Here is a 26516-nt window from a genome sequence, read left to right as displayed (position 1 = left end):
TGTGCCACTGCAAGCAGTCTGTGGCGGTGCGGCGGTGCGAACAAATTGCTGCTGCACTGCTCCATTTGGACACAGCACAGCAGTGACATTATCGCTACACACACCATCTATATGGCGCTGCGCAGCAATGATGCCCTAGTCACGTGCTAGGGTTGCGGGGCATGTGGGTGCTCTGCCCAGAGGCAACCCTAGCACATGACAAGGGTGTCATTCAGGGCCCATCTGTACTGGGCCTTAATTAAGAAAAAGTAAACAGCAAACTATTTCTGAAAATCCATTTCTAATACAGTGAGCTGGTTATCAGCAGTACTGCTTTAGTACATCTAATCATCTGCTTTAGTATATCTGCTTTAGTACACCTGAACTGACAACGCCCTCAAAATTGCACCTAGAGAGCACAATAAACATTTCTTTGTCACCACATAAGTATAACAGAAAGGCCCAACTAGCTCATCGAGATTACCACAAAAGAAAAAGAGCAGATAGAAGAACAAGAAATTTTGGTATGCTACTCCAGTCTAAATCTTGTGGCAAGTTCCCTCTGTCACAGTGGTTCCTACACAATTCATGTAATATATAAATCATAATTATCTATTTATATATTAACCTCAGAGCTTTTTTACTCTAGTTCCACTACCATGCTGGTTGGGTAACTCTGGTAGTTGTAGGCTTAAAAAAAATCAGTTAAGATCTTGAACTAGAAGATTCATAGCTGCAGAGAAACAACTATGTTCCATAGCTACATTTCCCAATACTACCCCCTCAGTCTAAACTGCACATTCATCCTAACACAACTATTTCTGAGGGTGAGTGATGATGTGTCCAGCCCTCCTCCTGTAGCAGGGCAGGTGGCTTAAACTGTAGGTTTTGGGAGGACTTTTAGTCATTGTGATAGAGCAAAACCTTAAAAGTGCATAATTTCATAAATCAGACCTATGACACTGTTATTGCTGAACAGGATGCCAGTCAACATTTCTAATCTCTTCTGTATGTGCATGCACATGCATGGTTATGTAATTGGTGATTTCAGAGTAGTCCTGATAAAGTCAACAATACTGAAAGGATTTATTTTTTCAAAAAAACCACAGGGCATTTTGAACCCACATTATCATTTCTCTTCTGAGGTAGATGAAATCCTCAGATAGTCACCAAGAGCACCACTATGATGCAACAGAACTATATCAGTTCTCTGTTTATATGTGCTATGTTCTACATGACCCAACTTTCCTCTATCTGAGTATCAGAGAGAAGCCAGTGGAAAAGCATTTGTTTTGTACATATATTGTCTGACATGGAATTGATGGCTTCTCCAGTTAAAAATGATTCCACCTAGCAGATTCAGGTAGGTGCTTCCTCTGAGGCTTTCTAGAATTCTTATTTACTAGAGTTGATAGTACTTAACTAGAACATACCACAGCATACTGTGATAAGCTACAAGCAACTTTATCAAAATGAATATTCATTTTAATTTTCTATAGTTTGAAGAGTAGTTTTATTCAACCCTGAAAGAAAGGTGGGGTATAACTCAAATAAATAAATACATAAGATTATATTCTGAAAGAATTATTACTCAAAGAAATGTAGAATCAACAAGAATGACTGCTGGCAAAGCAGAATTCTGGGCAGAAATCATCTAAAAGAGTGCTGTTTCTTCTTTGCAAGAATGAAGATATGTACAAATGCATGATATGAATAACTATTCTGACATGACTGGCAGTAACGTTTAATCCTCTCCAAATGCTTTTACTAAGATGCAAACAAGAGAACCTGACAGAACACATCTGAAAGACAGTAATTTTGAAGGGTAGCAACACCTTCTGCCATAAAGCATGCTGCAAACATTAGAAAATGGGCTTGTGCCAGCAAAGTGCTTTCAGAACCAAAGTGTACATAAAGGAAATGAAAGCTCAGCAGTATTTTACAGATATAGAAGCAAACCATATTGCTCTAAGAGACAAGCATGTCTGTGGGAAAAAAGTCTGGTCTTAGAATCTGCCACCAAAGCTGGTAGATCAATCAGCTCACCTGATTGTTTTATTTTCCTATCTGACATGAAACTTCTACTGCTATGGCACACAATGCACTTTGGCCCTGGACAGACGGGCCCTTTGTGGCATCATGACGACGTGCTAGGGTTGCCTCAGGTGGCGTATGCATACGCCCCGCAACCCTAGCACGTGATGAAGATGTCACAGCTGCGTAGCACAATCTACACGGTGTGCATAGCTATGACGTCACAGCAGCGCAGCCTCCAAACAGCGCTGTGCAGCTGGGATGCCATCACACCATCTCTGGTGGTTTGCGGTGGCGCAACTGCACCGCAAAAAGGAGCCACTTCCAGGCGCTCCTTTTTTGCTGTGCAGCAGCATCACGCAATTTGGTTGCTGTGGTGCTGTTGTGGAGCAAGGAGAGGTGCCTTCCCAGTGCCTCTTTTTGGCGCTCTGTACTGTGCCTAAGTTGAATATTAATTTCCTACTAGTTCATTGTTATAGAAAGTTTCCACCTGTAGCTTCCAAGAAGCTCCTTGGGAGACAAATGTAGAGCTACTTGTACTCTTTGCATCTGATTCTATACTCAAGTATGGCATTTGCTATGGGCTGCAGCAAGGCTGGAAACTGTATGACCCTTGACACGTGCAGTGACTTCTCTTGTCACCCCTCCAGTTAATTTTCTCTTAAACCTAATTTTTTAAACTAATATTAGTGTGTCTAAATGAACACCTGGTTGTAGCTTTTGGACACTCACTGGACATATAATTTAATCAGAAATTCAGACTAGACATTAAACTGATTAATGCTAGGATATACATAACACATGTAAAGGTAGTGGCAAATGTGCATTTGTTTCCTTTTTTCACCTCAATCCTAACATCAGGATTTTATGTAGCAAGCAAACTTCCACTCATGAGCCATTTGAATGAGAAAATGGATACTAAGTAACAATGTCTTTGACAGTATATGCATTACATCCACTTAGGTAGAAAAATAAAGAGTAAATGTGCATTATCTAATAAACAAGTTAAAGAGACAGTGTAGCACGGTGTGCAAAACACCAGGCTCCAAAAGACTATACTGCAGTTCATATCTTTACTTGGTGATGAGCTCGTTGGTTGGCTTTTGGTAATTCACTGGTTCTTGATTAAAGCCCTTTAGCTCTTACTGAAATGTTGATTTTGCACAAATGAGCTGGAAGTGAGAAATAACTACAGGTCTACACAGCACCTAATAAAGTATGTCATCTTAATTGCAATCTCATAATGCTCCATATATCCAAAACAAGGCGAAAATAGAAGACCATCACAAGAGTTTGGAAACATTAGATAACATTATGTTGTCCACACCAGCTGGGATTTCTGGGAGCTTTTGTAGTACAAAAAATGGTAAGATGTCCAAGCTCTTAATTACTGAGATATAATAAGAGATGTGAAGTATCTTGATTCAGAACTAAACGGGCATGAAGCTGTGGGGGAAGGAGAAAATGAGGGATTTGCATCCTTAAATAAAAATTCTACCACCCAAATGCAGTGACATCACTGGGGGTGGTGGCAGCGGTTCACAGTGGGTGACATCCCAGAAGAGAGGTGACACCCAGTTAAGTCCTCCTCCTGCTGTGGGGTGAGAAAGGGTGAATGCACCTCTTCCATCTTTGCTGTGGTGGCAGCTGTTTCTTCAGGAGGAGGCCACCATTGCTGCCATGAAGGACAAGGGATGAGTAAGACTCTCCCAATTTCACCATGGTAGCGGTAGAGGCCTCCACTGGTACTGTGAAGGAGAAGGGATGACCTTTACGCCTCCTTGGTAGCCCCCTCTAGCCCACATAAGGAAACACCAGTGCCCAAATGGAATTTTCTTTCAGTCTTCAAACTTCCAGCACTGTAGAAAGTGAGACACTGTAAATTTTTTGCAACTGGAACCTTTACATTTTCTGTGCGCACATTCTCTTGGTAACCTACCATGCTTCTTCTCTTCAAATTCCTAAACTCTAGTTCCAAGTGCTCAACAGAATTTTTTTTTATTACTACAATGCTAGACATTTGGATATTGAAAGACAATTTCAAGGGGAAGTGGGAGTTCTAGAATAATGTCTTAATTTTTGCCCCCTTCCAGGTAGCTACATTCCAGACCTAAGTCATATTCTGGGTTTTTCTAAAGACTCTTTCTGCATTATAGCTTTGAAGATTTTCTATTTTTTAGTAGCTTCAGCTTTTCTGCAACACTGTTGAAGCTGCTTGTTAATTACTTCACTCCTGCTCCAAATTCCAAACTCATTACATGTATTCCTAGCTGCAAATATGTCATTTCCAAGTCAGTGATGACGAACCTTTTAGAGACTGAGTGCCCAAACCCAAAGGCATTCCTGCACCGGGTGTTACCCAGTGTAGGAGGCCAGGACTTCCAGGGAGATGGAAACTTCTGGGGGGCAGGACTTCTGCCTTCTGGGGGTGGGACTTTCTCTAGCTGAAGGCTCAGGAGGGGGGTGGGGAAGAAGAGGAACAGGCACATGCCTGTTCCTCTTCTTCCCCTGTCCTTCCGGGCCTTTAGCTATCTCTGGAGAGGCATCTAAAGGCATGGGAGGGTGTGGGAAGGAACAGGCATGCCCCTGTTTCCCTCCAATCTCTCCACACGCCCTCTGAAATGGCTTCATGTGCCAGACAGAGCACACGTGCCATAGGTTTGCCACCACAGCTCTAGGCCTTAATTTCCAAAGAAGCTGATCTTCCCAAATGAATGTTAAGGGGCAAGAGTCAGGAACCAATCACTGGCAAGAGCACACACCCCGCTCCTACTTTTGCTTCCTTGGAGGCAGGGAGCCAGCCAGGAAGTGAAGAAAGGTGGCTGTACCAGAAGTGAATGGCTTGGGTGGTGCAGAAACCAGTAAAGGTAGCTTCTCATGGTAGGCAGTGTGGGATGGGGGAGAAGGGAAGACTGGGCATTTTGTAAACATCTTGTGCTTTATGCCCAAAGCAGAACAGATTTTAATAAAAAGAACTAGGGAAGAAAATTTCAGCCGTCAGAAGCAAAAACCTCTGATGAGAATTTTGTTTGTTTTTAGCATATCAGTATATTATTTAAGTATTTCATAGTGTTGTGTTCATTTTTTATTGTTTATGTTCTAATGAACTGCCCTTTGGTGAAAGGGGTGTTATAAATAAACACTATTGTTATCCCAACTACCAGCAGTGGGAACAATACACTATTTGAGGACATGGAAGAGAATTTACTATCCTCTGGTGCCTCAGCAATGTAGGCCTGATTGGTGCTGACACTGTCTTCATTCCAGCATCAAGTTAAAAAAACAAAAGTTTTGGGGTCTAAAGAATTCTGGCAAATTGATTTCAACCAAATATGTGCATGTGCATGGTTTTAACATGGTAAATGTTTATAGAGGGTTTAAATTATTCCTTACTGCTTTGCATTCATAAACTGTTTTAATTTGTTTTTATTTATATGCCACCTTGAGATCTTGTCATATATTTTAATAAAACAAAACAACATTAAACAAATTGCCTCTAGATGACTATTTGTTGTTGCTGCTAAAAGGAATGTTTTAAATGTAGACAAACAGAGGCTGGATGGCCATCTGTCAGGGATGCTTTGATTGCGAGTTCCTGCATGGCAGGGAGTTGGACTGAATGGCCCTTGTGGTCTCTTCCAACTCTATGATTCTTTGATTCTATGACTCTTTCTCTGTCTTTCCCTGCAGGATGATAATGAAACTAGTCAGTGTAGGAGCACAATACCAGCTCATTGTATTGCTTATGCTGGAGAACTCCATTATTTTACTGTGGTTGAAACCCCATTTCAGAGTTTCATAGTGTAAACCACTGCATATAGTACTATTCATTCCTTATACTGAATGCCACTGCTGCAAAAAGAAATATTTTTTTATTTATTTTTAAATATAAATATTATTAAATATACAGTAGAATGTGCTACAAGATGCACAAATGAAAGAGTAATGTTGCCAGTTTAGCAGGGATAGAGAGATACATATAACCCAAGAGTACACATCTACATGTCCACAACTCTGCTTCTATGACCTTGAACTGAATCCAAATGTTGCTAATGACAATAATGCCCAACCACTTTCACAGGGAAACTGATACATGTGAAAGACACCAGCAGGATCCCAGCCTATCTCTGTATTACATGCATAAATGATGGAAGCAGGCTACATCTCCAACCTGGATGGTTTCTTGATCTTTTATGGCAACAGCCTTTGTGATGTACCCTGTTAACCCTCGCTTGGAGCTATGGCTGCTGAATGAGTAGTCTCTTTCAATTTGTGGAGAGAAAAAGAGCCTCATTGCAGTGACAGCTGAAGGGAAAGAAAGTTGGGCAGCAGATAACTGAAGGAGTCAGTAACTGAATATGTTATTGTTAAAGAATAATGTTATTGGCTTTGCTTTTTTCATGCCACCAGAAAGGCTCAAACACCTTTGGGGGTCCATGTGTTGATATCAGCTGCTCAAACTGATTTTTTAAAAAAATATTTTTTGGACAAGGTTTCAGTGGATAATTTCTATGTCTAGATCTCCACCACCAGAGAACTATAAAATACTTAATTCAGAAAACAAATTTAGTAACCTAACCATAAACTATTAACAAGGAATCAATTCTAGATTTATGGCTGGTTTACAGCTCTGAAGGGCAAAGGAAATCAGCTTTTTAGAATGGCCATTACATTATTGTTCTACTTCACCGAGGTATTGACAAAGCTGCAAATAATAATCATAAGTCCCACAGTTTCTTCTTTCTAGTTGTACTTACTTGGTGAAGTAGGAGAGGCAGCACCCCCTTCTGTTGACGTAGTTGGAGGTTTTGTGTCTGGCACTGGCAGAGGCACAGGCCTGGCCATTGGTGGCGGAGGTGGTGGCGGCAACATTGGGGTAGGAAGGAATGGATTGTGCACCTTGCCTTGGCTGCTACCATTGGGCTGCCAAATATATAAGAGAAAAAAAGATTAGCTGCTTCTAATAACAAAATAGCAGCATAGACACTTATAGTAGAAACTTACTATTGCTTGTTGCTAAAGGAAAATGCTGGAAACCCACAACAGAAATGGCTTGGACTGATAAAATTTAATATATACATATGGACACATTGGACCCAAATTTCTTTCTGTGTATGCCTCCCCCTTTCCTCTGCAGCTCCCTGAGAATGTGCTCTTGAGGCACTGACTGAATGAAAACGAGAAGGTATATATTCAGGGCTTGTGATGATAGCTGCAGATGAAGGAGAGACAGTGTAAATCACTCCTTCTGATACCTTGAATGGAGAAGCAACTTAGGAATCAAGTCATATTGTTTTATTTATGGCAGGAAATTATTTCTGTATTTATTTCAAACCTGCTGTTCTCACAAGGGGTTAAATGTAACAGTCACTTCTGTCATATCTATTTAATTCATTCAAGAAGTTTTGTTGACCAAGGTGACAAATGGATTTGCAAGTCTGTGGTACTACTCAGAAGTAACACATAAGTAGTAGTAAGTCAAAGGCTCCACCAGCTTTTGTGGTGTCAGATGCTTAAACAAATGATAGGGCCAACATCACACAAGACCACTTTCCATCCACTGGACAAAATTTCTTTTTAACATTGGCTAATCAAATCACGGTTGTCTGATTTTTGGAATATAGCACTAATCCTGATTAAGAGCATTTTAATATGTTTGTATGTATGTCTGTATGAGAAGGAAGGAAACCAAATGATTTTGGGGTTTGCTCTTTTGTTAAACATACCCCTTATGAAAGTTATGAATCACTATGGGTACTTTGGTCGAAAAACAGAATGTACATCAACTAAAGAAATGCCTCAATATTGGGGGGGGGGTCTAACTTGAAAAGAATCATCTATGATGTTGTTCGTTTACTACAACACATCATTTTCATCAGTCTATGCATCAATTTTCCTCTTTCTCAGTTTAAGACAGAGCACATAATTTGGGATAACTTAAACAAATGACTATTCAATATTCAAGGGAAAATCCCTTTTAAAGTTTATATAATCATTTTTAAAAGCATGATTTGGATATTATTTAAAGTAATGGCTGGAGTATATAGAATCATGTTGGATCAGTTCTAAAGGCTGTTTTACACAATGCACTGGGGTGCGGTGTGAGAACAGGGAAATTAGCCATATAATCCTAAATATATTCAAAATTTAAGCTCCACTAAATTAAATTTCATAAGTGTCCAAACAAATGCCAAACATGTTGCTTTGCTCATGATACATCTTGTGCAAGTTAATGAAATGTAGAAACCTGAGAATTGCTATGGAAAATAGTTCTAGTAGCATTGCAGGCATTCTTTTAAACAATGTAGTGTTAGTGGCTATGTTCCTCATTCTTGTGGTAGTTTAATATCAGCTGCAGAGTTTGGATCTGAAGCGTTGGTAACAGTGTCAGATATAGTTTTATCAGACATAGGTAACAAATTGGGTGCTAAAAGCAGCCATTTATATTTTCAGAAATGATGCATATCAGAAACATAAAGAGTAAAAACAACAACAGCAATCATTATTCTTGCGTTAAGTGCCTTACTATTTGCAAGACATCCAAGCATTTCTTTTTAGATAAGGCTGTACACAGAGTTAATCATTTCTGCCTACAAATGGAATGCTATTCCAAACTCATGAAGATAATTATTAAAGTTTATTTGAGAAAAGCAACAACCTGAGATTGCTCAACCAACATCTTGGAAGACTGTTTAATTTTTCACAGAGATAAGGAAAAAGATAACAGCTTTTAGGAATAACAAACCATAAGAAACTGTACTTTTATCTCCTCGAGTTCAAGTTCTGGTCAACTTAATCTAAAGTGCTATAGGAAAGTTATTTAAAAAAAAAGTGAATGTGGCTGATCTGAAACAGCTGTTTCTTACTTTCCTGTCTGAAGAAATAATTAATAAAAATTGCTAGGTCATCATGTTTTAAGTTTATGTCAGAAAGCATGAAGCTGAATACCTTTGGGATTGTGGCAGGTGAAAGGATGAACTAAGAGGTTCATGTTGCACATACATTGGATGTGGTACTGTCATTATATTGCCAATTTATCTATCAATGGACAATGGTTTTATCAGATATTCCACAAAGTAAACAATGACTATGGAGATGAGGTCCCTTAGTCTCTAGTCTTGAAAAACTTAGGTGATTTATATATATGTACTCCTTATTTACTCACTACCCTGCAAGTTGGATAACTTCTAGCATCTTCCACCAGCCATGTAGAATAAACTACCTAACTTTTCTTCCTGGATACATGCTGGCCTCCTGATAAGTCATGAGATGACAATATTCAGAAGAAAACCTACATCTAAGTATACAAGTATTAATCACAGTGGCATATATCAGAACAGCCCAGAAGTCGGTGTCTTTTTCATTAGTTGCTCTAAAGTCAGTGAGCACTGAATGTACTCTGGATTTTAGTTCAAATTTTAAAGACATTGCTGAACTTATTCTGGGGAGAGGATAGCTCCTTTAAAATTCTAGCAGAACCTCACAATGGATTTATCACCCCACTGATGCTGGAAAAGCCACCAGCAGCTGCTGCTTTTCTTTTACTGTGGACAAGAAAGGACTTAAGAGACATCCATATGATATACAAGACTAATTTGAATGTAAATATGATTTAGTATTACATGATTGATGCTCTGCCCTGTATGCAACCCCTTCTCATTTAGTATTAGGAGAAGACTGGAAGTATCCATTTTAATGAATTAGAGATATGTTGAATGTTTATGGAAACAAACCATCTTTTCATACAGCAGTTAAGGCCAGGTTTGGACATAATTTTAAACATAGGAACAAATTTATTAGCTCTTTTTTTGGACTTTAGTGAAAGAACACCTGTACTCTAGATAAGTCATTTTTGTAAATACAGGCTGAATCTTCCTTCTCCAGAATTCTCAATTCTGAAATATTCCAAAATCCAAAATTGTCTACATGGGTGACTGAGATAGTGAAACTTTTTCTTTCTGTACACAAACTTTGTTTCATGCACAAAATCATTACAAATATTGTGTATAAAATCACATTCAGGCTATTGAGTTTATTACATGAGGGCAAACTGCAAAACTCCTGTGCAGAAATGGAATTTAAAAACCAGAAAAAACTTGCAAAAGCAGAGGTAATGTGACATTAACCCAAAAAGAAAGTAGACAAAACCTGCCCATTTTTACTTTTGAGATTTTCCGAAAGTAAAATGGAGTGGGTTTTGCCTAGTTTCTGATTGGTTAATGTCACGTTAATTCTCATTAACGCTAACGTCGTCTACCGCTCCCCCCCTTTTGCGGGTCTTTTCTACTTTCTGTTCGGGTTAACCCTGAATATCGTCTAACTAACCACATTTGCGGGTTTTCTTTCCCCAGTTTAAATCCATTTTCTGCATGGGATCCATCCCATGTGATAAACTTCAAAGTGTATAAAGTGTATACAAAAGAGAAATTAATTTCATGTTTAGACTTCAGTCTCATTATCTAAATACAAATTTTTCAAAATCTGAAAAACTCCAAAATCCAGAACACTTCTGGTCCCAAGAATTTCAGATAACCTGTAGTATTACTCTGTTTGTAGTGAGTCTACTAAGAAACAAATGCTTTCTTCATCTGGCTAATATTTAATAATACTTTAATAATATTTACCAATATTTGACTGGTACAAGTTTCACCTGACCAACTGACCAAACTTTTTAACTGGCTAAATAGCAACTGTAAACAAGACAGGACCCAGGAGAAAGTCCAGGGATTCCACATTGTTTCATCACAAAGGCCCCATACAGACAGGCCAAAATAAAGCTGCTTCGAGTCACTTTGGAGGTATGCTGTTTAAGACTCTCTTGGAGGCACCAATCAGACTCATAATTTGTTCACTCTTTGGGGTGAAACAGACCACCTCTGACAAAGTCAGATTGGATCCATGGCAACCACATACCACAGCCCCAACTGTCTTTTTGTGGGCCAAAAAAGAAGTGGCAAACAGCTGCTCCTTTTTGCGTCAACAAAAAGCCAGCTTTTCCACCCCACCACAGCAGGAAGCTGGCTTTAAGACACTCCAGTGGTGTGTGTTGTGTAAATGCTGCCCTGGAGCATCTGGAAACCAGCCCCCATGTAAATGGCCAGGTGGCTTGAAGCTGGCGTTGTCTGCATGCCATACCCCAAGCTGGCTGGAAGCTGGCTTTTTACGCTGGTCTGTTCTGACCCTTTGTTGAGAGGGCACAAGTTCCTTAGGAATATTTGCACAAGATGCTTAGCAGAAGACCATATTAATGTTTAACCTAAATGTAGGTGATGAAGTGTATATAAAATATATACTCTACTTCATGTAATCCCCTCAATGCAGCAATGTTTGAATTGAGTTATCAGCTTTTGAGTGCTGGACAACATGGTCCTGCAGCTGATAGTGGAGTGGCATCATGGATCTCTGGTAGCGTTCTGTATATGGCAAGTAAAATTGTGCTTAGGAAACTACTGTTCAACTAATCACTGACAAGGCACTGCACCTGTTTTTACATCTGTCTGAGAATTAACTATATTTTAGCAAGTAAAAAGAATGCATGATGGGCACAAGCTAGCCAAAATTAACTATATGCAAATCTCATCAATGTAACTCCAGTCACAATCAGTAGGACTCAGACCTTTTAAACTTGGGCTATTCATGTCCCAGAATCATTTTTTCCTTATAGTAGTAAAGTAAGCAACTGTTCATAGAGGTATTTGACTCCCTCCCACATCTGTTGACATGATTATTTGACATTGTAACAAATCATCTGGGGGAAAAAAAAGAGAGAAATGGCTTCCTTACATTTAGGAACCCCACCTGTCCAGCCTGCTGACCAGCGTCGGGGCAGACAAGTTGGACAAACTCTTTCAGAGTCTCCTGAGGATGATAGCGGATTGCTGGGTGTGAGAAGTATGGCCCAGGCTGTTGAATAATGGGTGATGTTGGAAAATGAAGAGTCGATGGTGTTGCATGTGGACTTGCTATAGGGAAGAAAACAAAAGACATTATAAGAGATTTTTGGTTTTGGATAAACATATTTAAAATTCATTGCACTTCTAATTATTTTAATACATCTCCATTAAGGAAGCCCCTTTTCAAATTTATATATCTTAAAATATGGTGCTCATGTTCACTGTACTGATCTTCAGAGTACATCAGGTCATATTTAATTCTATAGCACTTCAAGTATAAAGGCAGAGCTTAAATGCAGCCAGATTTTAAAATGTCTTTTCTGCATTTTTAGTGGTCATCATTTATAAAGGAGCCAGCAGTTCTTGGTAAAAGTGACGAGTATTCATTACCTTAAGAGCCTTTCTAATGAAACCAGCAATAAAAAATGAATTTGGGAGATTACAGTTGATTTAATTGACATTCTGCATAATTCTGGTTTGCACATGGGGACCATTTTATTTTGGACTATAAATGGGCAGTAACATAATGATGATGCTCTTTCAGGTTTTGTTTATGTCACTTTTTCTGTACAGTGGAGGAATATTATTTTAAGTAATAAGCTTTCCTATAAAGCAGCATCCACACTCTATCTTTTATATCTGAGAAGTGAAACTTTCAAAATGTTCCCAAGAAAATTTTCGTATTAGTCCAAGAAGTGTAAGGTAGTGACTTCACGTGCCAATGACTCACAGATGAAATCTGCAATAGGAAAGGCAATGATGTTATTGCTGTTAAGTGCTCTTGCCTTTAGATATCCCAAGGCAATGAATGAGACAGCAAAGTATTTTGATGTGTTTCAATGATGTCATCTATTTGTGTGTGCAAACTATTAAGTATTTTTAAATCCTAGTACTTCAATGACTGGGATAATAATAAAAGTTAGTACTGTAGTCATAGTACAGTTTACCAATGTGGAAGATTTGTTTTACATAAATTATCCAAGTTAAAGCATACAAGTTAATTTCACTGCGTAAAAGCAGAAATAGTCCTTTCATGAAAACAATCACTATGGTCTTTTTCACACCATATACCTTTAAAGCCAGGATCCTGGGACCTGTAGGTTTGGGTGGTATTATTGCTCTGTAGCAGAAAATTCTAGATACCTCATGAAATTACAAATCCCAAAATATTCTATAAGAGGGATCCATGGCAGTTAGTTAAAGTAGTATTAAAGTGCTATAAATGTGCTGTGTGTAAGAGATCTATGCTGCCATCAGAATTGACAGCATGATGTATGATGTTGAATTTCCTTGCAGTATGGAGGATTTCCACATAAGGAACATCTATTATTGCTGACAGGTAGAAATGCAAAGCAAGATATGTAAGAATGATACATCAGACTACCACTTGTGATGGCCAGTGTGAGGAAGCCATTCTGTAGTCTGTATTTTCAGGGCTTGAGACTAAGCAGGGCTTGAGACTAAGAGATAGTGGCATGTCTAAGGCCATTTGGTGTCTGTCAGATGGTGGTTCTGATGCCAGAGGAAAGATGAATCCACTCCAGAGTTTAGCCTGAACTTTTTAAAAAGCCCCACAACTCCCCCTCCTTTTCCAACCTAAAGCCTAGAGTAGATTTACCATCCCAGTGACCTGTGAGCCACTACCTTGTTTTTGTTCAAGCTAAACAACAATTATCTATACACCTCTTTCACCATCTTTTTTAAAAGACCTGAATAACAACAGTAATAACAAAATGCATGGACACTGAGTGTCATTTGTATAAATAATGTGATAGAAGAAAATGTATTACAAAGTCATCAATATTTATTTTCACTGGTATTGTGGGGTAATTTAGCACTGAGGTACAGATAAAATTTGAACTAGCCTTTGTCAGTTTTATAGAAGAATTGTATACTCTGTTACCTTCATCTTTTCTTGGGTACTATCTAATTTTCCCCTGCTGAACCAAAACAAAACTATATCCAGGGTAGTATTGCAACTCTTAGTAGAGCTATTTCCTAGAAAAATAAAATGTTTTTCCCTGCAAAAATAAATTACTTTCTGAATTCTAGTTAAATATTATATATTCAAAATGAAAGCAATCCATAGGCAAAGTTGTCTGAATTCTATATAACAAATTCACCACTGTCATACAGTAAGCTGGTTGTGTCTAGAAAGTGTCTATATTTTGGTCATTTTCTTTTATTTGAGCACACTGTAACACAGAAGAGTACTGGATTTGTACAAAATAGCTCATCTCATATTACAATTTATTTCTGACCAAAGTATACAGTCATCCTTTCCTGCCCAACCCTATTAAACTTTTATAGCTATCTACACCCATACACTGCACTTGTAAACCACAAAGAACTGCTTCGATAAAAGTTATGAAAGTCATTCTGTGTACAGGGAAATATATTGCATTAGCCCTGAAGTATGTTTAATATACTGGAGATACAGCAGGTATAGACAGTTTGGCAATGCGCAACTTGGCAGTACACAGCAAAGTTGAATGAAGATTGTAAGCCAATATCAAAGAAGAGCTAAAAATATGAATGGTGTCTCACTGACACTATAGAGGAAGCTTAATGAAAGAAATGCAAAAGTCCTCTTATTTGCCCTTTGTTCTGTGCTAGCTGGACTATGAATAAAACTCCATTAATAAATAGCTCATCATAAAACACATGGACAACACAGCCAGTAGTTCTGAATACTGTTGAAGTAGATCTTGACCTATGCTCCATCCAAAATCCCCAAAGTGCTACCAAGCCCCTGGGGGTGATGTTGTAGCCATTCATTGGCCTTTTTTGACCAAAAAATGGCTCATCCTGGCTGCAACTAGAGTTGCAGAATGCCCTCAATTTTCTTCCACTCAAAGCTGAGACAGAAAAATTCTGGGCCACAAGTCATCTTCTCCCTTTCCCACCAATGAATGGCTACAGCAGTTCTCTCTCCATCCTGAGGTCGATAGCTAGGAGAGGGGAGAGGTGCATAGGTGTGCATGTGGAGTGTTACACTTGTGCAGTACAGAGTCATGAGGATAGTTGATCTCCATAGTCACATATTATTGCATCACATAAAATCAGGTCATTAAGCTCAATGGATCCGGAGGCCAAATACCCCACAAAGCATATAGCCAGGGAATTATACACATTTTAAAAACCAAAACATATACTGTAGTGGCCCCTTGGTATCTGCTGTGTTTTGGTTCCTGGACCCTTAGTGAATATCTAAATGTGTGGCTGCTCAAGTCTCATTATATAGAGTGGTGTATTAAAATAGTGTTCCTCCTATAAAATGGCAAAATTTGCTTTTGGGGATTTTTTTTGGGGGGAGGGAATATTTTCAAATCATGAATGGTTGAATCCATGGATGAAGAGTTCATGGATACAGAGGGCCATGTATTCCCCCTGTATTTTCATGAGGAAAAGGGATGTAGCAATAAAAAGTATGGTAATACTATCTGTCCCTGATACTACATCCTTTTACATTTTGTCTCATGATGGCTGGTAGATCTGACTATCTGACTATAAGAGTGGCAAATCTATTCTGGATCTTACTGTCACTCTTCCTGTAGATGCTGTGAGCTCAACTGGACCTCTGGTGGTTCTGGACTCTGACAGAGCTAATTTGCAACTTGCAGAATAATATCTGTATATGGAGCAGTAGAAAAATACCGAATTGCTGCCCCTGGGGCACATAATTCACCAGCCAACCCTGCCTTCACAGACATTATCTTTGCACCCAATATTGCACATATCAGTTTACCTTCACATATGAGCACCACACTGAAGCTCCCCATTTCACCACTTTTCTCCATGCCATGGCTTGTTTGCTAAACCCTTCCTTATTGCAAAAGTAAGCTGGGATGCAGCGATAGAGAAGCAGCTTTCTGTTTACTGCTCCACATGCCCTGAAAGCATTTCCGTTCTATTCCTGAAGGAGATGGTCGTAAAAGTGTGCCTCTTGCCATGCTGGAAAAATCCAATTGGCAAAAGGCATGTTTTATGACTGTCTTCCTCCAGAGGGGGAAAGAAAGGGCTATGGCATCATGCAGTCAAGCGGTAAGTCTCTTCTATCTCTCTGTCTTGTCTTACTTTTTTAAGGTGATAAGGCTTACTTAGTGTCTTTGTGTAAAGAGATCTACAAGCCAGGTTACCTTTTCTCTTGACCAAATATGGGAGGTTTCAAAATCTGGCAAATTTTATAATTTCTCCTCTCTTTGATAAGAACACTGTTTATTTAAATAGATTAGGAAGAAGGGTGTACTAGCCTTTAGCAGGTCAGTCTTTGTCACTCTACTAATACTGTAATTCCTAGCAATTGTTTAGAAACATGTGTGCATTTTAATGGTGATAGGTGCTGGAGTTGCATCTCAACTCTCCACACAAATAAGATCCAGTCCTGTCACTAAAGAACAATTATATTTTGAAACTCTATGATATTTGATATGTATATTATCCCTGTAAACTTTACAACAACTCAGCAAGGTAGGTAAATTTTGTTTTCTATAAGCTCCACGTTGTAGACTGAGTTTAAAAGCAGAGCTAGCAGTTTTGCAAAATCACAATCAGGTGTGATAGTGGAGTTTATCACACGTGAGGAATTTCTCTTAATTTCGAATGAAAAGAAAGTGGGGCCAGAACGCATTCACGTAAAGTCGCTAGTTTAGCGAAATTACGTGAATGATCATTGCATTCGAACTGGCTCCCCATTGCCCCAAAATAGCATGCCATTGCCCAAATGTGTGTGTGGCAGTCTATCAGGCAATAACGTGAAACCCCATGATTGCGCTTGGACTACATAATAATTCTGAAAGCAATAGTCACAATTTCAGTCACACATAGATTGATGGTGTGTTCTGAAGACCTTGATGCTAATCTACCAAGCTTCTGCAGTTCCTAAGTTCCAATCAATCATAGAAGTTTTTAAGGTAAACTCAGAGGGATTTTTGCCAGTTCCTTCCTCTGAAATAGAACCCAAATTTGCGTGTGGCAGTCTATCAGGCAATAACGTGAAACCCCATGATTGCGCTCGGACTGACTTCCTATTGCCTGAATTTGCATGCAGTGGGTTATCACGCAATAATGTTAAACCCCATGATTGCATTCAGATTGCCATTGGATTATACTTCCAATTTCCCTTGTCTGATAAACTCCAGTGGCAAACCTGCCTGGATCTCACTCATTCACACAGGATAAAATCCAATGGGGTTCTGCTATAGGATCTCCATTAGTAGAACCATGACATGAATGATCTCCTCAGAGCATCCTATGTACCTTCAGAACCAGTCTTTGATGGGAGTCCTAAATGGCTGAAGAACTCTCTGGAGCCAACTTTCTGGCACTGTGGACAGCTGAAAGGGAAGGGAAGGGGAGCCGAGAATGCTTAGGTATGCTCAGCCTGTGGAAGAGAAGGTTAAGAGGGAATATGATAGCCATGTTTAAATACTGAGGATGGAGCAAGTTTGTTTTTTTTGCTGCTCCAGAGACTAGGGTCCAAAACGCATTGCAAGAAATAATCCAGTTTGATACCACTTTAACTGCCCTGTCTGAGTGATAGGAATCCTGGGATCTGTAGTTTATTGTGGCGTCAGAGCTTTCTGACAGATAAGGCTAAATGTGTCACAAAACTACAGCTCCCAGAATTCCCTGGCATTAAGCCAGGGCAGTTAAAGCAGTTTTGGACCAATGACACAGAGTAATGGATTCAAGTTACAGTAAATGAGATTCCACCTAAACTTTAGGAAGAATATCTTGATGGTAAGAGCCGTTCAACAGTGGGACATGTTGCTTGGAAGTGTGGTGGAGTCTCTTTCTTTGGAATTTTTTAAAAAGAGGCTTGTGTGGTCATTTGTCAAGAGTGCTTTTACTGTCAATTCCTGCATGACATGGGGTTGGACTCAATGGCCCTTATGGTCTCCTCCAACTCAATGATTCTATGATTCTAAGAAAGCTACACTGCACTGGTGGTTGAGCAGCAGTACGCCATTGCTTTTAGGCTAGTTATAAAAGAGGAAATATGTCTGTGTCCAGTTTTAACAATAAAATGAATCCATAAGTGAGAACTGCAGAATCCTTACCACTTGAAGCATATTTCTTACTCCTTAAGCATTTGATCCCCATAAGATTATCTCACTTCTGAATCAAAGCTTCACTGAGAAGAATAGCCCAAGAGGAGAAACAATTTAAGTGACAAGACAATTTAGCATCCACAGGCAACATACTCTTTCCAATTGAGTATTGCACCCTCTTCTCTCTACCAGAGTGTGAAAATATAGATTTAAACATATAGAATTGCTGCTCTTCTGGTTAATTCAGCCCTTAGGCTATCTGGTGAAATCCTGGTAGAAGTGATATGTGAACCAAGAACTTCTCATACTACTCTTCCTACTAATAATTATTATAAACCATGCCAAGTCTCACACTGCAAGAGTCAAATAACAGATTCTTAAGGAACAATCTTTGTTCTGAAATATGTCTAAGATGGGAATCCTGTTGTGCCTTTATACTAGTGTAATAGTTATTATGCAAGTGACTGAATATTCCTGGATGCTCGAAAAAGGAAAAATCCTTTTCAAGATCGCATAAGCACTGTGATGTTGACTTAAGCCAACACTACCCAAGCACAGCATATGAAGTTACTGTTAATATATTGAAGATGAAAATGTTCAGATGTGGCAATGGCTGCAGAAGCTTAAATTGGCTACATCTGGAGTCCAGAGCAGCAGCCGGATGCTCAAGGTCAGCTGAGCAGGACTAAATGTAAATATGCTATGTCTTCAGTCTGAAGAGGGATTGGTGTCTATGGTGCATAGCAACTTGTATGAGAAGAGGCTGGGCTTAGTGGTCGCCTCATGGTAATTATGTATATAAACAAAATCGCTGTACTGTGGGAGTTTGAGATAGTGTGGTGTGTCGGTAAGAGTTTTTGTATAGTGGTGATTAGCTCGTGTTATTTGAAACAAAGTAATAAAGCCCTCTTAGGAGTGTACTGCTGGAGAGTGATTCTTTGATCTAGCAGCTGCTTCTCCAGGCACTCTTCCAAGCAAGCCCAAAGCTTGTGTTTGGAGCTTCGCTCTGTTCCTGTGTTGGAGAGATAGCCAACGTCTTCATCCATTTGCCGCCGGACCGGAATCACAGGCAAGGTTCATCACCCAAATATCAACAGTTACACTCATTAGGAGGTTCCGTAAGTGTGATCCTTAGCAGTGGAGAGTTGGATCAATAAATTACACAGGTACATGAGCAGTTGTACAATGTCATGATATAATACTGTGGTGTTGCAGTGCTTGAATAATCTTATGCTATTCAAGCAATAAACAGCATCTTGGACCTAAATTTACTAACAATTTCATAAAACGTGCATTGGTTGCCCTATAAATAGTAACAGTTTAGTCACAATGAATCAAGAGCTCTATCAGCTCTATTTTTAATATATAAAAAGACCTAATTGGTCTCATTACAATGGAGAAGGTATTTGTTAAAAGGCATTTAAGTGGAAACATTGTTGTAGTTCATTCTACAGAGGCTTCCCTTTCAATCTTTTTGAAATGTTTTAGCTCACTGTGATCTGCAATTTCACTCATAACATTAAAGCAATAGAAATGCCAGTTCAAATTATGCAAGCTATATCCCACACTTTGTACCCCCTCCATACTTCTCTTTAAAAAAAAATGACCATATTAAAGTACTAATTGAATAAGCTGCCATGCTGGCTGATGTGGGATGCCTTCAAATGCTACACAACAGCTGTGTTGATCAGAAATAAAAAGAGTGACTTTTTAATAAGGAAAGCTGGCAACATGCCAGGATGTTTGAAGGAAACTTGAACTCATATGTAATGTAATTCAAGATGTGGAGAACAGAACTCTGAATGAGCAACACACAAAATTACTGATTTGGAGTGTAATTCTATTAAAACCCCTGGGAATCTTCCCCTTGAATGTCATGGGAGGTGGATCTCAACTTGCATGGAAAAGCAGGGTCCCCACTGGACCTTTTACCAGTGCAAATTTGAAACAACCAGCCAACATCAATAAAGCATCAATGAGCTAAAGTTTGAAAGATGGTTCTAAGTAGCCTATAATGCCTGCTCAAAGGAATTTGAGGAGAACTTTCACATCTCTTTCAGAAGTTTAAAAAAAAAACTATTGCAGTGTGTCTTCACATCGCTATGGGTTTATAGCAAACCTAAGGCTAATATATCACAGTTCACACCACACCCTGATATTAAAACTTTGACTAAATGATGCAGCAACTTTACTGACGGTCCAAATTTGGTGAAGCACCTTGATGGAAGGCTGTATGGGAGTCCACTAGCCCACGTGTTATACCCACAGCTCTTGCAGGAAGGGTAAGATAAAAATGTAGCAAGGATTTCAAGATGGAAACTATTATTGTAAAAAGAAAAGAGGGTGCAGCAGATTCTGATAGGTGAGCCCAATGGATTCTTGGCAACCCCTTGAGCGAAAACAGTGTGTGTGTGTACTTTCAAATTACCTGTCAATTTATGGTAAGCCCGTGAATTTAATTGAGGATTTTCTTAGGTAAGGAATACTCTGAGGTGGTTTTGCCAGTTCCTTTTTTTAAAAGATAGCCCACAGCACCTGTTGGCAGTCTCCCATCCAAGTACTAACCAGAGCTGACTCTGCTTAGCTTCCAAGATCAGGTGGGATCTGTTGCTTTTAAGATATTTAGGCCCTGACTCCAAATTAGCAGCTTTAAAACTGTTATGACAGAGTAAGGCCTTCCTATGTCAAAATTACTTAATTTGCTTCATAGAAAAAAACATATCTTTTTATTTGCTACCTTAAGTATGGCAGATTCATTAAAGAAAACAGGTTTTTGTTTTGATATTACATTAAGTGTCATAGAAGTGTTATATACCTAATAGAAGTTCATGGTTTCAACAAAAATTTGACCAAGAATAAGATTATTCCCACAATTAAGCAGAGATTATGTATCTGGAATAGATATATAAGATTTCTCCCCTTTTTATTGTGTACAAAAGAATTGTACTTCTGACAGAATTCTGCTTTAATAAAAAAAAGGATGTCAATGGAATCTAGAGTTATATATTGCTACTAAATTATTAGGACTCTACATTCATATTTCAAATATCAGTGTCTCTTCTCATTTACATTCTGTAGATAGTAAACTGATATTACATAAACATTATTAAAAGTGTGGTACAATAATTCACTTAACTTTAATGTGATTTATGAGAGGTTGGAAATCTCAGTTTGGGAGGTTGGAAATCCTGAACTCTGATGCTTAAATATGGTTTCTGGACTTAAACATAATAATGTACTTTGATATGTGAATGTCTGCGGAGGACAGAAAATTTAGCCTAAAAGGAAATGTAGTATTAAAACATTACAGTTCAATATCCTGTTCGAAGCATATAGTTTAACTCCATGAATACATCAAAGAAAAGCAATGAAACTGAAAATGTAATCAGCAATAGAACAGGCTAAATATCATGGTCTCAGAGTATTCAATTTTTATTTTATTATTTTAGATATGCATGAAATCCTATTAGTGTGTTCAAAATGTCTCTCCCACTCTTCCTGTCCTGAATTTTTACATACACACACACACACACTAATATAGGCTGAATCAAGCCTCTTTTGTTAGGGTAATTTTAAATCTCGGTCCACTTTATTAATCACCCCCATTCTTCTGTCTGGCGCTTCTCCCCCAGGGCTTTTTTTTTTGCCTCTTTAAGAGATTAAGTGTCCAAGTCATCTTGTTGCTTTAACATGTCCTCAGTGGAACAACATATTAACACAATGCCACACTAAAAAGCCCCCTCTCTAGAAGTTTGCAGCAGGGATGACAAATTAACCCAGCATGGTGTCCCACACATCTATCTTTGTGCAAATTATTAGTGTAATAGAGCTTTTAGTTATGCATTTATCTAGAGTTATTGAACAGTTGCACAGAACGAAGCTGAGCAATCAGGATCCTTTACGAGGCAAACTCAGTGGGTGGCCTTATAGTTAATTTAGGCTAGTAGTCCTCTAAGCTGTTCGCTCACATACAAATTAGCTAAATAAGCTATTCCTTTAAATATTTCCTATGTCACAGGGTAACTCTTTAAAATCCAATAAAGGTAGAATTTTAATTACATGGTTCCTGACTTTTGATTAGTTCTAGTTTTAACTAATTGCCACATTCTTGTTTAGAGGATAGGATACAAGCGTGGGAATACTATATGTTTCAACCAAGCTCTGTAGTCATGGATTCAAAGTAATTATGTTACTCATCATATATTATTTTCTTTTGAATAACAATAGGGCAACACTTTTATTTTTTAATGTTCTCATGCAGGCTGGACAACTATGGTGGGTCTGAAAGGTGATTTTCTGCCCCCAACACCCACAGGGGCCACATAGACTGCCAAAAATCCTCCTCAAAGGAAATCTACTGAAAATCTATGCTTAGTTTTGAAGGATGTCTCATCCTTTTTCTGATGTTGTAGTATGGGGAGGGGCAACCTACTACTTATCTCAAAGATGAAGTGCTTGCTGCACTTGGAGGTTTCCAGAGGAGGCAATTTACCCCCTTTTTCACTGGTAAAAGGGAGAGCCAGGAAGAGGTCAAAAGCCACAAAAATAGAATTGAAAGCCCCATAAAGTCCCAGGGCTGTGCTTTGCTCACTTCTGTTCTAATGAAACAACTGAAGGGGTGCAAAAGTTTGGCATAACAAATCACTGATTCAAAGTCCTGGTGATGAGCTATAAAGCCTTAATTGGCTCAGGTCCAGGCTATTTGGCAGACCGTATCTCCCTATCTGAGCCAGCCAGGGCTCTGAGATCCTCAGGGGATCCCACCACTATCACAAGTACAGTTGGTGGGGACATGAGAAAGGGTCTTTTCTGTGGCTGACCCTAGACTCTGGAACTCCCTGTCCATCAGGCCAGCCTCAAATTATGGAGGCCCTCAATAAAAAGCATTCACTGCCCTCCCCCACATGTTAGTGACCTCCTTCCATTACATTATGGTGGGCATAGGAATCTCACCAAATGCCCTGGAGTAATGCTATATATTTCATTTATAATTAAAATGGTGAGTTGGGGCCAGTTTATGGATGGACTAAGAGAGGGGACAGTGCTGGGGGTGGGGGAACTGCAGGGATGTTGCACCCCAGCAGTTCCCTGAGCTTGCAAAGTACCCCTGTCAACTTAGGACCTTTCATTCTTGCATGAATGAATGATTAATTTCAAATGTTTTCTACCTCCTGGGTGAGATTAGAAAAATCTTTGCACTCTTTATTACTTTTTCCCTGACTCAGGTACTTATAGAAGGCAGTATTTGTGTACAGATAACAGTGAAAAACACTTTTTGGGTTAAAGAAAGTCAGAAAAATGTTTAAGTTCTTGTTTCAGTGGATCAATGTCTCAGTGCAGTGTCTCAATGTACCAAGACACCCTTTCTCACTGAGAATGAGAAGTTTTGTGAGTATGCTTTACATCTCTTTACTATAACATAGATTCCTCCACTGGGCCTATCCTATCCTGTAGGTGAAATATTTTCCTTAAACTGTTTGCTCTTCTCTATGTCTTCCAGTCCTGTTTTATATCTTTCCTTGCATTTTTATCCCTTTCTTTTCCCATATTGTTAATACACCCACAGGACTTTAAAAAAAGATCAATCATCATGTTTTTTTTTCCTATTTAGGTCTTTCCAATTTGGGCTTTAGGGAACCCACTTATTGAAGAGCAATGCCCTAATGTACAGGTGGACCACCTGTGTTTTGTAAATAGCTCTCCTGGGGTCTCATGTACCACTTGTTGATGCCCCAGCCTCCCTTACTGGACAAGTCACATTCAGAGACTGCCCTGCTTTCTGTTTCCATATTAAAGAGCTTGGCCAAGAAGATAATTTATCTGTCCATGGTTCATGAATTTTTTTTTTCCAAAACAGAAAACTATCTGGACATTCCTGGCTTATGATGCTTTCCTGCCTCCAAGCTCAAAGAGCAGAATACAGAGTACACCAAATAAAGTGTCTCTACATTGATGTACAGTGTATGGTGGGACACTGCTGGTGACTAACACAACTCATGAAATTTTGGGTTGTCTTTGTTTACCCCACCCCCATTTTGTGCCACCCACGTCTGAGAAAAAGTTCTGAAGAACTTTAAAACTTTGATACTTTTATGCTGTGGAATTTTAGTTAGTCCTAATGAAAGTATTAAAGTATTGCCCATTGATGGATTTTAACTTAAGTTTAACAGTTCTCTTAATTGTGAGAAGCCAATTCTTTGGAGCAACCAAAAAAAAAAAAAAAAAAAAGGGGGGGGGGGAGGAATAGCAGAAAAAAAAGTTACTGCTATGGTCTGATTCATCTTAGGTTGGTGGGACAAAAGGAAAAATTAGGAATTTATTTAATATTACTCTTTGCTCAATGCTTTCTTTTTTTCTTTTCGTAGTGTGAGTGGCGTATGGCCTCCAACCTTTATCCATTACTAAAAGTGGCCCCCAAAGATGTCCATCTCTGTCCCAATAGCAACTTTGTGATAGACATGATGATTTTATTGTACACTTTGTACACTTTCTACAGATCTTCTTAAAGATTTTATTTTGTTCTTGTTGGCCTTCTAGCTCATTCCAACTTATCCTTGGGTTTTCTTGGCATGTTTTATCATATATGGTTGTTGATTGTCTTCCTCCAAGACTGAGAGAGCATGGCATCCTGAAGTCACACAATGGGCTTCCACTGCTGAGTGATGATTCAAAGCCTACCATTTCAAAATTCTAGTTCAATGCTGAAATCATTACACTATATAATAATTCTGAAAGCAGTAGTCACAATTTCAGTCACACACAGACTGATGGTGTGTTCTGAAGACCTTGATGCTAATCTACCAAGCTTCTGCAGTTCCTAAGTTCCAATCAACTGACTTCATAGAATTTTTAAGGTAAACTCAGAGGGATTTTTGCCAGTTCCTTCCTCTGAAATAGAACCTACAACACCTGGTATTCATTGGCAGTCATTCATCCATGTACTAAATAGGGCTGACCTTGCTTAGCTCCCAAGATCAGATGTGATCTGGTACCTTTAGGGTATATAGGTCCTATTGATAAAATGTAAGCATAACAAAAGCTCCCTTTCCAAGGAAATGATTAGCCAGTGTACACCAACCAAAACCAAAAAAAAATCTGACTTAATGAATGAACAGATCAGATATTTTAGCTGTGCAAGCAGAAAAAGACCCACTTCATTCTTACATCCCGCTGCAGGAGACTTTGAAGATCTCTGTACATTATTCAGATATTCTTCTGAGCCTAGCTTGACACCATAAATTCAATCCACAGCCTGAATATCAATGTTGGAGTAGAATTCCAGAATGATTTAAATCTTAACCAGAGCTGGATTACTCAAGATCAGGCCTATGTCAAATCATATGAGACTGATCTACAGCAGGAAACATCTAAAACACACATATACTAAGCACATTAAAAAGGTAATACAGACAAAAGCAGTTTATCTGCAGGGGGTGATATGGAGCCTTATGAAATCTGAATAGGTGAACCAGAATTTCAGAAGTATGTAGGCATTAGGTTGTACTAAAACTGATGCTGGAGATCAAAATATGGTTTCAACTCATCTCTCTTGAACAATAACTTGCTTTTACTTGCTGAACAAGATTTTTCTGAGTACAGCACAAGTAAATAGATGTCTTTACTAATAGAACAGAAGGGACAGAAAGGAATAGATGCAGCTATATCAAACTTACAGAGGCTTAAGGTTGGCAAATACAAGTGCATTTGAAATAAAAAGACCCCCTTCCCATGGTTCTGGAGAACCAGAGCAATTTTTCCAGATTTATCTTTTCAAGATCTTCCTTGATCTGGGTAAAAAAAAAAAGTAACTCATGTAACTTCACACCATTAGACCTGGTCCTAACTGGCAGCAGAGAACAAGCCTGTCCTCTTCTTTTTCTGACAGCCCTTGAGCCATTTAAAGATTGCAGCCCTCAATCTTCTCTTCACCAAGCTAAACATGACCAGCATCTTCAACCTCTCCTCATTTGTTTCATTCTCCAAACCTCTTATCATCCTTGTTGCCATCCTCTGAACCTGCTTGTCTGTAGCCTTCTTAAAATGAGGCACCCAGAACATACTGTGTTCACTGTATAATACTACCGTGAAGCTTATTATGCAGCAATAATGTTATTGTTATTATTATAAGTAGTAGTATTAGTAGTATTAGTATGTATTTATATCCTGCCTTTTTCCCAATTCAGGATTCAAGCTTGCTTACAAAAGATTAAAAAATAGTTAAAAATTCACAAAATATAATAGTTAAGAAGTGGTTGAACTATCAAAAAAATTAAAAACAATTAACAACATCAACCATAAAGACACAACAGCACAATAAAAAGAAAATACAGCAAATTTTACAAGGTCCATCCTGCCTAAACAATCAGTGCTCAAAGGCCTGACAAAACAGAAAGTCTTCACATGTTTATGGAAAGAAAATAAGGAGGATGCCAGTCTTAACTCTTTGGGAAGGGAGTTCCAGAGCCTGGGAGCAGCCACTGAGAAGGCCCTCTCCTGTGTTCCCACTATAAGTAAAGAGTTCAAATGGCAGAAGGAAAGAACAAGATTAACTTGAATA

The 26516-nt window shown here is 38.8% G+C and overlaps 1 protein-coding gene across 8 annotated transcripts in view; it reads right to left on the bottom strand.

The window, feature by feature from the left end:
* NFIA (nuclear factor I A) overlaps positions 1–26516 on the bottom strand; it is a 599011-nt gene that overhangs the window by 72072 nt on the left and 500423 nt on the right. For 6 of the 8 annotated variants that reach the window (XM_042463282.1, XM_042463279.1, XM_042463286.1 and 3 more), the window contains 2 exons: positions 11797–11975; positions 6771–6936 (listed from right to left, as the gene is read on the bottom strand). In XM_042463282.1, the coding sequence (XP_042319216.1) occupies positions 6771–6936; positions 11797–11975 (345 nt within the window). The remainder of the gene's footprint in view (positions 1–6770; positions 6937–11796; positions 11976–26516) is intronic. The other 2 variants (XM_042463280.1, XM_042463284.1) reach the window with 1 other exon arrangement.

This window comes from Sceloporus undulatus, chromosome 4 (assembly GCF_019175285.1).
Source record: "Sceloporus undulatus isolate JIND9_A2432 ecotype Alabama chromosome 4, SceUnd_v1.1, whole genome shotgun sequence".
NCBI classification, from domain to species: Eukaryota; Metazoa; Chordata; class Lepidosauria; order Squamata; family Phrynosomatidae; genus Sceloporus; species Sceloporus undulatus.
The sequence above is the reverse complement of the archived record's forward strand: the minus strand, read 5'-3'. Positions and strand labels throughout refer to the sequence as shown.